The sequence below is a fragment of the Gouania willdenowi genome, chromosome 7 (assembly GCF_900634775.1).
Source record: "Gouania willdenowi chromosome 7, fGouWil2.1, whole genome shotgun sequence".
In the NCBI taxonomy this organism is placed as follows: Eukaryota; Metazoa; Chordata; class Actinopteri; order Blenniiformes; family Gobiesocidae; genus Gouania; species Gouania willdenowi.
The window spans coordinates 30,574,735-30,587,260 of NC_041050.1; the positions used below are offsets into that span (position 1 = coordinate 30,574,735).

A 12,526-nucleotide genomic window follows, 5' to 3' on the forward strand; every position below is an offset into this window, starting at 1 on the left:
TCTTCGCTACACTATTACATCTGATGAAAGATGGATATATGATGGCACCAGTAGGGTTGATCGCAGTTATTCACATTTATTTTCAAATAAATCCACTGAAAATTAAATATTTTAAACAAATCCTAAGAACATGTTCTAAAATTTCTGTTTTCTTCAACCATAACAACTTCTATCTCGAGAAAATTACATTTAGATTATATTCTATATTTTTTTTAAAAAATCCATCAAAATACTGTTATGTGAACAAAACAAAAAAAATATATTGTTGTGACGGTCAAAGGAAAAAACCGTGTATTGATGTATGACTATGTAAAGCACTGAAACATACACATTTCTGCCAAAGAATTTTAAAATAAAAGTGAATGTTTTAATTTGAAACCTTGATATGGAGCTCAAAGAGTTGGTTCTCTATCAATAATCAATAATACATTCACACTACATTCCACTACTCTGAAACATGCTAAAATGTTTAGGACAACCCAGAAAGTCCCTCAAAGTCACTCAATAAGTAACTACAGTGGACTTCACTAATGCAGCTTTTAAATGTGATTGTGTTTAAAGGTTTATCCTGTAGAGACCCCCAATGGAGAATAAGAGAACTGTATTTGTGTATGTAGTTGTTTTAATTATCTGATGTATCATTGGGATTTAAAAACGATTCCCCCCTTTTAATCATGATAATTAGATCTTTTCCATTCTTATATATAATACATACTTAGAGCCAAAACTTTGTATTTCTGCATTATGTGGTACTGAATTGTGAGTAGTCAGTTTGTACAGTAATAGTTCATTGGGGTTTGTGCTAAACAGCTTCAGGTTCAGTGGTTTTTTCATTATATATACAGGCACATCATTGCAGAAAACCCACCGATTAAATTATGTTTTTCAGTGTCACCTGATCACAGTTAGTACTAATAAAGATATATAAAATAACAATAAGATTTTTTTTATTATTGTATATATTTTGATTAGTACAGTTCAAGATTAGCCCGACCCATCAGACAACGTTCAAAATACATAAATAAAAAAATATATATATATACTGTATATATACCTGTTTTTGGAGGAAAAAAAGCCATAAAAATGAATACATTATTGAGATTATTCATCTTTCAGTTGTATGACAATTTTGAAAGTGTGTAATATGTTTTCTTTTTTGTGTGTATTTAATCAAAATCATATAACGACATTAATTTATTAACAGCAGGATGCTGAAAATTGATTATTTGTAACTGTAATGTAGGAAAAGGGGTAGGATTAATACATTTATACATCCACCCACTCCCTTTCAAACCCAAAACATATGTGTATGCAGTAATATATGTAATTTCGTTATTTTTTTCATCCATCCATCCATTTTATGACCCGCTTGTTCCTGTTTTTCAGGGTCATGGGGGTCTGCCGGTGTCTATCTCCGGCTCACACCGGATGTCAGGCGGGGGTACACCCTGGACAGGGCGCCTGTCCATCTCAGGGCCACACACTCTCAGACAACCACTCACACACACATTCATCACCAAACACAGTCATGTTTTTCGGATTGTGGGAGGATGCCGGAGTATCCAGAGGAAATCCACGCAGCACGGGGAGTGCAAGCAAACTCCACACAGAAAGGACCCAAGTGTTCACCGCAGGGTGGAGAGAAGCCATCTGCATCAAATATTTTGTTTATTGTAATATAGTGGGGGGTTTTTTGTGTTCTTGCATTTGTTTGAAATAAAACAGTATTAAAAACCTATGATGGACTGCTGGCTTTTCTAAGGTGTTCCATGTCTCACACCCTTAGGATTCTGAGAGTGTGTTAGATCATAGCACCATGTGCAGTGTTTCTAAGTACAGCCACTTATTTCCTGCCTCATAGGTGGGATAAAAACAGCCAAAATGTAATGTTAAGGGTTTTAACTTGATCAATATTACAGCTGTTTACTAATGTATTTCTTTTGGAACACTGACACGTTTACCCTGATTTAAAAAAAACAAACAGGAAGCTGCAATTGTTGTTCTAAGGTTATCCATTGTCAAATTTCCAATGAAACACAATTTTTTGAGAACAGTAAAAGAGAGAAGTGTAATAAAAAGGCATTTACTTTCAGCAGGCTGACAAAAAAAAAAAACAACATTGCTAGTCTACACTAAGTTGATATAAGATTTTTTTTTTTTTTTTTTACATTTCAGCAAAGAAAAAGAAAAAAAAAAATCAAGCATAGTAAGATTCTAATCATACACAAACATTCAAGCATACATTTAAGAAATGCAGTTAGTGAACCTTTCCACAACAAAACTTAGTATTCATGCCATTGTATACTTGAACATTTAAAACATCCGTTAACGTAAAGTCACATTCCTCCAGAATATGAGACTTATGAGCACCTTCGAAAACCTACTTTTGTAAGTTAAGACAGAAACTGTCATTGGTTAAAAAATAAAAATAAAATGGAACCACAAAAAGATAATAAATATGGACCAAAGATGTGAAAATATTTTTAAAAAACATTGTGTTTATGTAAATAAAATGATCAGATTGAATTGTGAGTGTGCATGTGTGTGACTCACAGGAACACTCAAACAATATCTATATTTCTAGCACGTTACATAATCACACCTTCTGACAAAGTTATTAGACAACCTGCATCAAATAAAATGAGCCCTAACTGTTAAGCTCACTATTAGCACACGAAGCACAAATGTATTCCAATAAACTCCTGCATTCCTATTCGTGAACAGTCTATTCTCCATGAATGAGGAACAGACCAAGAGTGATTACAAAAATTGGCCACGGTGAACATTTTTCTATATTTTAGTGATGGCATTTCCTTTTCCAAGTAATAGTGGCCTGATGAGTAGGATGCATCAAAGCCCACAATGGTATGAAAATGAATATGTCCTCAGTCTAATTATGTTCCAATGACCAAAATAGGAAGCCTTGCTAAATCAATTTATGTTTATGGGGTCCACATCAAGGTTAAAATGTTCACATATCCCCCATTATTAGTGATTTTTAATATAACAATTGGGTTTTTTTTTTCTGGAATAAATTATATAGAAATGGAAAAAAATATATTTTGCTGGACAATGAAGCCTAACAAGACACTATTGACACAAGCTTGATTAGCATGATAAATTAATGATCTAGCAGTACTTGTGTTTTTCAGGAAAACAACAAAATAATGCACAGTTTCTGTTATTATTGGTGTTTTTTTTGTTTTTTTCCACAGGCTTGGTGGACCCCATAATTCTTTGCCAGGTTATATTTTTTTTTGGTATTAGAAGAAATTTAGAGTGGGGACAGAAAGATTTTAAAAATTACATTATTTTATGTGGGTTTTGATGGTTCCAATTCTATCACTGTTTATCGGGTCCACCAAGCCAGTGAAAAAAATAATTAAAGAACACCAATATTAACAGAAAATATAAATTATTTTGTTGTTTTCCTGAAAAAACATAAGAAAACAGAAATGACAAATTACTGCTAGCTCATCAATTCATCATGTTAATTGTGTAAATGTGTCAATAGTGCCTTATTAGGATTCATATTATATAGTTTTTTACATTTCTATATAATTTATTCCAGCAACAAAATAACCCAAATGCTAGATTAAATGTAAAAATTGCTCATAATGGGGTATATGTAAACATTTCAACCTTGATGTGGACCCCATAAATATAAATTGATTTAACGAATGTTAAGCAAGGTTTCCTATTTTGGTCATTGGAACATAATTAGACTGGGGACAGATTGATTTTAAAACATTGTGGGGTTTGATGCACCCTACTGATGAGTCATCTAACAAGCAGCCAATGAGGTTTGAGAAAGCCGAGGTGGTTTCAGTGTCAGTCTCTCAGTAGTAGGTAGTCTTTGACAGTCTCTGGTAAAGGAAGCTCTTTAACGGCAGTAGGTAGGAACTGCACTCCGAGGCTCTGTCGCACAGCGCAGCGAGCTAGGCTACGGAGAGTAGGGGCCTGAGCGACCATGTCGGTCAGCCTGGCCAACAGTTGAGGATCTTTGCTCAGCTCCCTGGGGAGAGTGCCGTCGGCGCGGCGGATCTCAAAACGCCCCGCTGCTTGACACAGCAGCTCCAAGCACTCCTCCTCCTGCTCCGTGCCCAGGCCCCGGGCCAACAGGGCCACCAGTCGGGAGATAGGGGTCTGACCCTTCATGTTGGTCACGTGAACCTGAGCTCCGTAGTCTAACAGCACTTTGACACTCTCCAGGTTCCCCTTCATGGCCGCCCAGCTCAAAGGTGTGTCATTGTTGTAGTCCCGTGCGTTGGGACAGGCCCCGCTCTCCAGCAGAGCCCTCACACACTCTGGGTTGTCTTTGAACGCGGCCCAGTGTAACGGGGTGTCCTTGTTGCCATCCAGGGCGTTCGGCTGGGCCCCGTACTCAAGTAGCAGCTCCACACAGCTCTCATCTTTCTCTGCCGCATAGTGCAGAGCTGTACGGTTATAGCCGTCCAAAGCATTCACCTGGGGATTCAAAATAAATATATCAATAAATCAGTGTAACTCAACAGTTTTATGCAGGATGACCATATTTTGATTTAAAAAAAAAAAAAGAGGACACGTGGGCTGACCTCGACATACTCATGTCCTTAAAGTTTTAAAAATTAAATTTGCTCTTTAAAAAAAAATCTGAAATCAGTCGTGACTCAAATCATTCAGCATTATTATGCATTTTAACATCTGCTCTTCAAAAATCTCATAAAAACCTTCTTAAAATCTCTAAATCCTTGAAACAATATGAGAAACATTGCCTCCTAAAATTAAAATTCCTCGGTCTGACATTTGAAAAATCCTCAAAATATTAACTGTCACAAAAAATAATTTACATTGATTTATTGTGACCAAGCTAAGCACTTCAGTGAATTTACAGTTGGAAATGGTTCATCCATTACATTTATAATACCGGTAGGGGAATAAAACATTATTAAATATGATTACTCACCTGTTTATGCATAGAATTTTATTAGGTAGTAGTTTCTGTGATAAACACAAAGATAAAAAATGTTGCTACTAATCTAAAGCTGATTGAATGTCACCTTACAGCAAGGTATCAATGGTCCGCCTCCTTCCCTTCCTTAAAATCAGTCCACGACAAAAAAATTTTTCAAAATTTTCAAAAATACTGTTTTTTCACCAAACATTGCCTAGAATCCCCATATTAGTACCAATGTTTTGATTCATGAATTGTTGCTGGCTTATGAATTCAGATTCACACCCACATAAAATATCAGAGTCCAAAAATAGTTTTTTTTAAAAATGCCATTTTTTCGCCAAAAATGACCAGATTGGAACATTTTTAGCACTAATTTAAAGCTGTGAGTGAACGTCACCTTACAGCAAAGTATCAACGGTCCACCTCCTTTCCTTCTTTAAAATCAGTCCATGAAAAGGTTTGTTCGAAATCCTCAAAAATGCTGTTTTTTCGCCAAAAATCGAGTTACCAGATTTTTTTTTCATTACCTGGAATCCCCCCATTAGTACCACTGTTTTGGTGTTAGAATGGTTGATGGGTATTGCATTAAAAGATCTACACCACTCTACACACACAGACAGACGGACGACGAACTGATGACAAAACCCTTCAGCCGAGGGTAATAAAAACTCAAGGCTCACAGAACAGTAAATAATCAGTAAATATACACTTCAATCAATAACCTTTTAATCACTTTCTCTTTTCCTCGTGTGTGATGATTTTGTCAAAACAAAGCAGCAACTTTAATGATTCGGCACCTGTAAAAAAATTACCAAAATGATCCATATTGGCTTTAAAAATCACCTCAGTAGCTTTCAGAAACTGGTGAAATTTCTCAGACAGAGCAAATATTAGTAGCGTTATGGTCTTAAAATAATGTGTTCTACGAGACGCTTTTAAATTCCCTGGGAAACCAGGACCATTTTATTAATTTGTAAAACATCCCCGGACAAGACATGAAAAGAAGACATGTCATATGGTCACCCTATTTCATATCAACAATGTCTGCACAGTATAATATATACCGTACTTCAAATCACGAGCCATGCAAGGAGAGAACATTTCCATGTGCCTACAGTATTTGTTAGACTCTAGTGATGGTGGCAAAGTTGTATTTCCCTGTCTTTGGCTATGAACATAATGGTGATTGATAATGACAGACTAAGCTCTATTGTTGCAGTCATTTATTCTATTGCCTAGGTTCCCAAAGTGGGGTATGCAAATTGTCATAGGAGGTACGTGAATAAAAATGTAAAACAGCATGACAACATTCAAAACTAGACTATAAATCAACCAACAGTCAGGAGCCTCCATGCATTGCCACAAATTACCCCTAATGCAGCCTCAGACAGAGAAACAAACTCATCAAAAAGGCACAAATATGAAATTTAGCCAAACATTGCAGAGTTCTGTACATCCTCTCAACCTCAACCTTCCCAATAAATTTAGAGTGAGTTGTATTTCACAGTTTCAGGGTGAGAAATATGTTGTATTACTGCTATATATTCAATTAACAAATGTTTGGTTGATTCATTTTCCAAAACTGAAAATGCTTCATTAAATGAAGCTAACGTGTGATAATTCTGAATAAGATGTTTCTTGTGTGCTTACAGATTATTATCCTTTTTCATTATATACCATTCCTCAACAGGATAGGTAAAATTAAGAGACAAATTTTACTGTAGGGCCACATTGTATATGCCATTACATTATTATGTTTTTTGAGTGTGCAGCAGTTGGGGGTACGTGGCTTCAGGTTTAATGTTTAAAGAGGTACAGGACTGTGAAAAGTCTGGGAATCCCACTGTTGTATTGTATTGCACCCATATTAGCATAGTATACAATGAAATAATACGGTAATATTCAGTAACAGATGGCTCCCTTCTGTACATTGTAATGTAATACAAACCCTCGGTCTAATTTTGTGCGGCCCCCATAACAAATCCCCAAAAATTGTATTTAAAGAAGTTGGAAGAAATATGAAGCCCAACATAATACAGAAAAAACTCCCAAAACCCACAAATCAACAGTATGAATGAAATACACAAAAAAAATTTCCAAAATACACAAAAATGACTCATCATAAAACACAAAATGACCACAAAGGCAGACACGTCAACCACTTAAACAAACAAAATGTCTATGAAAACACAAAAAACAACACATTACTAAATAGCTCCAAAGACAAACAAACTGTCTGCAAAATGACAGGAAAATACAGAAAGTGACCCAAAAAACACACAAAATTACAAAGAGAACACAAAAAATGGCAAAAACACAAAGCTCAGATCTGTCATTATTTTAACTGCTAACATAAATGTTGATAATGTGGCCCTCGGATCATATATAATCACATATTTGTAGCCCCCGCTGTGATAGTGTAGCCCATCCCTGATGTAATATATTTCTATTATATGTGTATATATAGAAAAATATAATAATTATTTTGCACTTTTTTTTTTTTTTAAATGAAGTGTGCGTTGTCCTACCTCAGCCCCCTTCTCTAAGAGCAGCTCAACACAGTCTGTGTCAGCAACCATGCAGGCGCAGTGCAGAGGTTTGAGTGTTCCGTGCATTCGGTTCACATCAGCTCCCTTAGTGTAGCACAGAATAATGACACATGACCGTTACCAATGACAAAATGAGACATTATTCATTCCATGGTGGGAGAAATGACACGCAAACCTACCTTACGAATTAAATCCTCCACGTTGTCATGTGGGAATGATCGGATGGCAGCAATAGTGCGGATGAGCCGCTCAGACAAGGAGTATTTGCTTTGGATGCTTTGCATGATGTACCACATAGTAGAGCTCATGTGTGACAGAGGAGCATGGCACCCAGGCAGAGGTGACGCGACGACTTACTGAAACAATACACAAGCAGAGAGGAAAAATAAAGAAACATGTTGATTGTTAACAAAAAAATCAATAAAAAAAAATTTACCTTCACAGACAGTTTTCACCAGAAATCTTTGGTTAGTTACCTCAGCAATATCATCACTAAAGCAAAACAGATAATACTGTGCAGGGCACATAAATGGCTGTGTAATTTTTTGGGGATTATTAAAATTGTTGTGCATGTTGTTTTAATGGCACATGCTACATTTGTGCTACAAGGGCAGGAAACAAGGAAACACCACTAGATTTAGAAAGCACTGTAGCTGTTTTCTCTGTGATGGTATAGACAGTGTTGACTGGATGACTAGTTAACCACCAGTATGTTGAGGTAATATGTTCACATTTCAGCTAATATCTCAGTAATGTTAAATTATGGAAGACAAACTGCCAGAATTAAAAATAAATAAAAACCTACATATATAAATCAATAAATAAATCACTCATTACTACCATACATGCTATTTATTTATGTATTTTTATTTGTTTATATATTCATTATTTCATTTATTCACACACTTCAGCACGCACAATGAAATGTAATGCAGATGAGGGGGCTGTCCACAATGGTGGGACTTTTCACCACTTTGTTTGCTGAAGAGGGTGCATGAACAAAAGAAAAAATAAATTAAAACACAAAAAATAAATAAATAGAATTTAGGGCATCTATTTAGGTATTATGTGATTTATTCATGAATATATACAGTATATTAAGGTATTGAGGGATTTATTCATGGAATATATCTGTAAGTATTTTTGTATTTTTTTTTTTATTTTTAAAGTGTAACGACACCCCAAACCAACTTTTTTTCTGCTGAATACATATATATTTGGGTATTAAATAGTGCTGTTGATTGATCCCAGTCCCACCCTTCACATTTTAGTAAAAGTCGTTTAATTTTGTGTATTTAGCTGTAAAAAGTCTGGTACACTGGCCACTAAGGGTTGAACGTTGGCTATTACAACTGAATGTCGTTATTGGCTGAAACGAATTCTTTAAGATTCCCCTACGTCAGTGCGTCATCAACTTTCACTGTTGGCCCCGCCAATCCTATCAAACCTGGGAGGGGGCAGAAGGGTTTCCTCTAATCACAGCCCTCAGTGAGCATTGATTGACAGGCAATGAGGAAGTCCACGGTGTGTGAAACAGCGGTGATGTTTTTGACTCTGTGCTTCTATAAAGAGCAGATTCTGCGCTAATCAGAGGGTTCATCAAGCTATGTGTGTATTTACAGACACATCATGCTATGAGTGTATTCCCGTCTGTCTTGCATGTGTGCAGACGTGTGTGTCTGTCTTATTACTATGTGCGTAAGAGCAGGATTGTTTGCCCCTGAGTGGTATCTGCAAGGCTGTGTGTGAGCTGTACGTCATGAATGTGTGTGCCTGTAGTAGTAGTGACATATTTCAGCTTATGAACTCGCTGTGTGTGTGTGTGTGTGTGTGTGTGTGTACAGACATCATTGTGTGTATTACTGTCTGTCTCTGCGAACAGCGGTATGGGCTGACATAGTCGGCGTGTCTTACTGCTACAGCAGTAATGCCCATAATCAAGACATTTTTTGAATTTCCCTCCTTGTGGCAGCTCAGCAGAAGGCAGGGGTTTACTTAGGGCGCTTTCACACGTATAGTCCAATGGACTCGGTCCGATTCAGGTGGTGAATCTGCAACATTGTTGCATTTTAATTTGGTCCGGTCCGCTTTCACGCATTCTATTTACCAAGCGCACCAAACTTTCTGGCTGGTATCCCCTACTTCAATGTAAAGTCCTATGTTTGGTCCTGGTTGCTTTCTCACATGGTTAAAGACCACACCATGTCTCGCTTGAGCTGAACCGAGACCTACATTCTTCAGAGGACCAGAATTCGCTTGTTTGCTACACACCAGAGTTTCAGTGACCTTTCACATATCACAAAAAGATCGGAGTATCCGAGGCAGCGAAGCATGGTGCGGAGCAAAGAGGCATGTGTGAAAGCGCGATTACTAGTTAGCAGAGTTGGTCCTCCATATTACATGTGGGACACTATTGTTCATTTAATATTTTTCATTCCTCTGCTCTAGTCTAGTCCCATGAATGACAGTGTGGATAAGAGGTAAACTTGACAATGTTGCTACAGTGTTTTACACTTAAAAACAGGCCTGGTAAGGTTGGAGGGTTTTTGATATATATATATATATATATGATAGTGCATCCCAAACAGTTTTACTATTTAATCCATGAATGATATATAAATCTGAAGCATAAACATAACATCTAATTCATCGTGTTATTGTAAAGGTCAAGGGTCAAGTCCAAACCCTGTTGCTCCTTCTGCAGTAAATCATTGTCTCAATTATAGCAACTGTCTCGTTAAGAAAAAGGTGAGATATTGTACTATTAAGAGTAAGTATCAAGTACTTACACCTGAATGCACTCATACACCCATTTATTTATCTGAAGATGATGGTCATATAGAATTTACACAAACCGGAAATGTCTATCAGCTTTAGCTGCAGGCTAAATGTAGCTAGCGTTAGCTATCTATAGGTGCTACATAAGGACATACATTAGGAATTTTAAAAAAAACCCCGTCGTGTCAGGCTTCATATTTAAAGCCACTGTGTTCTACATTAGGCTGATACTACCGCCCTAAAACAGCTGGTAGGAAACAAAGAACGGCTCTTACAGGTTTGTATTCCCTATTTGCTAGCTGCTAGCTAACGTTAGCACCGGGATGCTAAGCTACAGTCAAACAGATTAATAATATAACACCACTCTTTAAAAACACCGGAAGATGTACCGTGAATGTGCCTTAAGCCGAAACACTCAGTAGCTGACTGCTGTCGGGGGTTACTGTACCGTTTTTGGACCGCAGTGGTGAAGATCTGACAGCTTACGTGTTGACTGCTGGCAGCTCGGCCCGATGTAAACACTGGCCGTCATAGACTGAGACCACGCCCACCGAGTCTGAGGTCATAACTAGTGTGCAAAGATTACCTACGTGAGAAATACCCGGATGTGCACTTTATCGGGACATTTTTTAGGTGTATATGGTGGGTGTCAGCATAGACATATATATATATATATATATATATATAGGAAAAAATGTATAGGATCACACCTTCGGACGCAGGACTGTAGCGCAGTGCACCAAATATAGACTGTATGGCAGCCATGCATGAGCCGTATAGGTTACCGTGTTATTAGGTTTGGGACGATATATAAAATCCAAGAGACGAGACGGTATATGACACTGGGCTTCTGATAACGATATGAGCCGATATTTTCAGAAGAAAGAAAAGTCATTTTAAAAATAGCAATGTACAGTACTTTAACCCTGTGCATACTAACATACTGGGTATGACCTTTTCAACTAAATAGGAATTAAAACGATATTAATAAAATAATATTTAGTGAGACAACTTTTTCCTATTTAAAGTGCAAAAAGTGCCACCCTGCAATTAAAATGCAATAACAGGGTTTGACAATTAATGCCAGGCTAAAATTATAACCAAATCATGTCCTTATATTGAAATTTTTCAAAAGAATATTCATATTTGTGCATGAACTTTGCATAACAAGTTTTATTGGGGGAGTTTAAAAAATAAATAAATAAATAAATAATTAGAGCATATCTATGTTTTCTGGCAGTTATTCAGATCTTTGGCCATTGACTTTAGTCTAATGCAGTTGAAGACTTGCTGGTTTGTAACACAGATGTAGCAGTGATGGAAAGATATGCTGTTCATTGCCTGTGATGCATATTTAAAAAATAAGAAAAACAAAACCTTCAAAAGCGCTGAGCAGCAGGAGTCATCCAGCAGTAACCATCCACTGCCAGGTACCAGGCTGCAGCCATTCAACAGCTGGGTCTGTCTCACAACATAGAATCTCAGTGCTCTACCAGATCCTAGATGAAAAGCATATTATTGACACACTCATTACCACTATGATAAACAAGGAGTACAGATGGAGTCCTCTGTACTGAGGGTGCCGTCTCAAAGGTGCCTGTCACATTGCTGTACTGGAAGCACTATGGCCGCAATCTGCTCCTGGTTCAGACGGCTCCTTGTGATGGTCTCACCAAGATCTTCTGAACCCAGTCATACGTCATTGTGTATTTTTAACCTGTGTGGTTGTGTATGGTGATGGAGTTTGTACAATTTATTTCATGAAAAGTGCTTTAAAAAGTATTAAATTGACTAGTAACACAAAATAATTTTTTGGACCTAAACAAAAGCGCACAGCAACCAACAAAATGAGAACCTATGCTCTTGACCAATCAGCTATATGCAGAGAGATATCTTCTTCCTGATAATGGGTAAAGCCTTTAAGATGCATGCATGACAAGCTTTGCTTACATATATTGTCACCAAGTACACCCTCCTGCGTCAAGTCTTTCAATATGTACGCTATATTTTTATTTGCACATTCCTTTACCTGTCATTTCATTCTGCAACAGTAAATAAAAAAAGTGGGGGTGTATATACTGTAGCTGCTGTTATTCCCCTCTAAAGTGAAGGGAAAAATGTGTGCAACAATACTATGTGTAAAGAAGAAAATAATTTCACGGTATAAGTCGCTTCTTCTCAGCTCAACAAATCTTTAAAGTTTAGATCTTCCAGGCAATTTAAATGTGGAAAATAGTTAATGATTTGAGAAAATTATGCTAAA

The 12,526-nt window shown here is 36.9% G+C and overlaps 1 protein-coding gene across 1 annotated transcript; it reads right to left on the reverse strand.

Moving 5' to 3' along the window:
* Window positions 1-1,828: 1,828 nt before the first annotated feature.
* On the reverse strand, window positions 1,829-10,791 carry asb8 (ankyrin repeat and SOCS box containing 8). The gene is made up of 4 exons (XM_028452355.1): window positions 10,712-10,791; window positions 7,665-7,841; window positions 7,465-7,569; window positions 1,829-4,467 (listed from the first exon to the last, which is right to left on the reverse strand). Exons 2-4 carry the CDS (start codon window positions 7,791-7,793, stop codon window positions 3,832-3,834), a joined length of 870 nt encoding a protein of 289 aa, XP_028308156.1. The 5' UTR covers window positions 7,794-7,841; window positions 10,712-10,791; the 3' UTR covers window positions 1,829-3,831.
* Window positions 10,792-12,526: the final 1,735 nt, after the last annotated feature.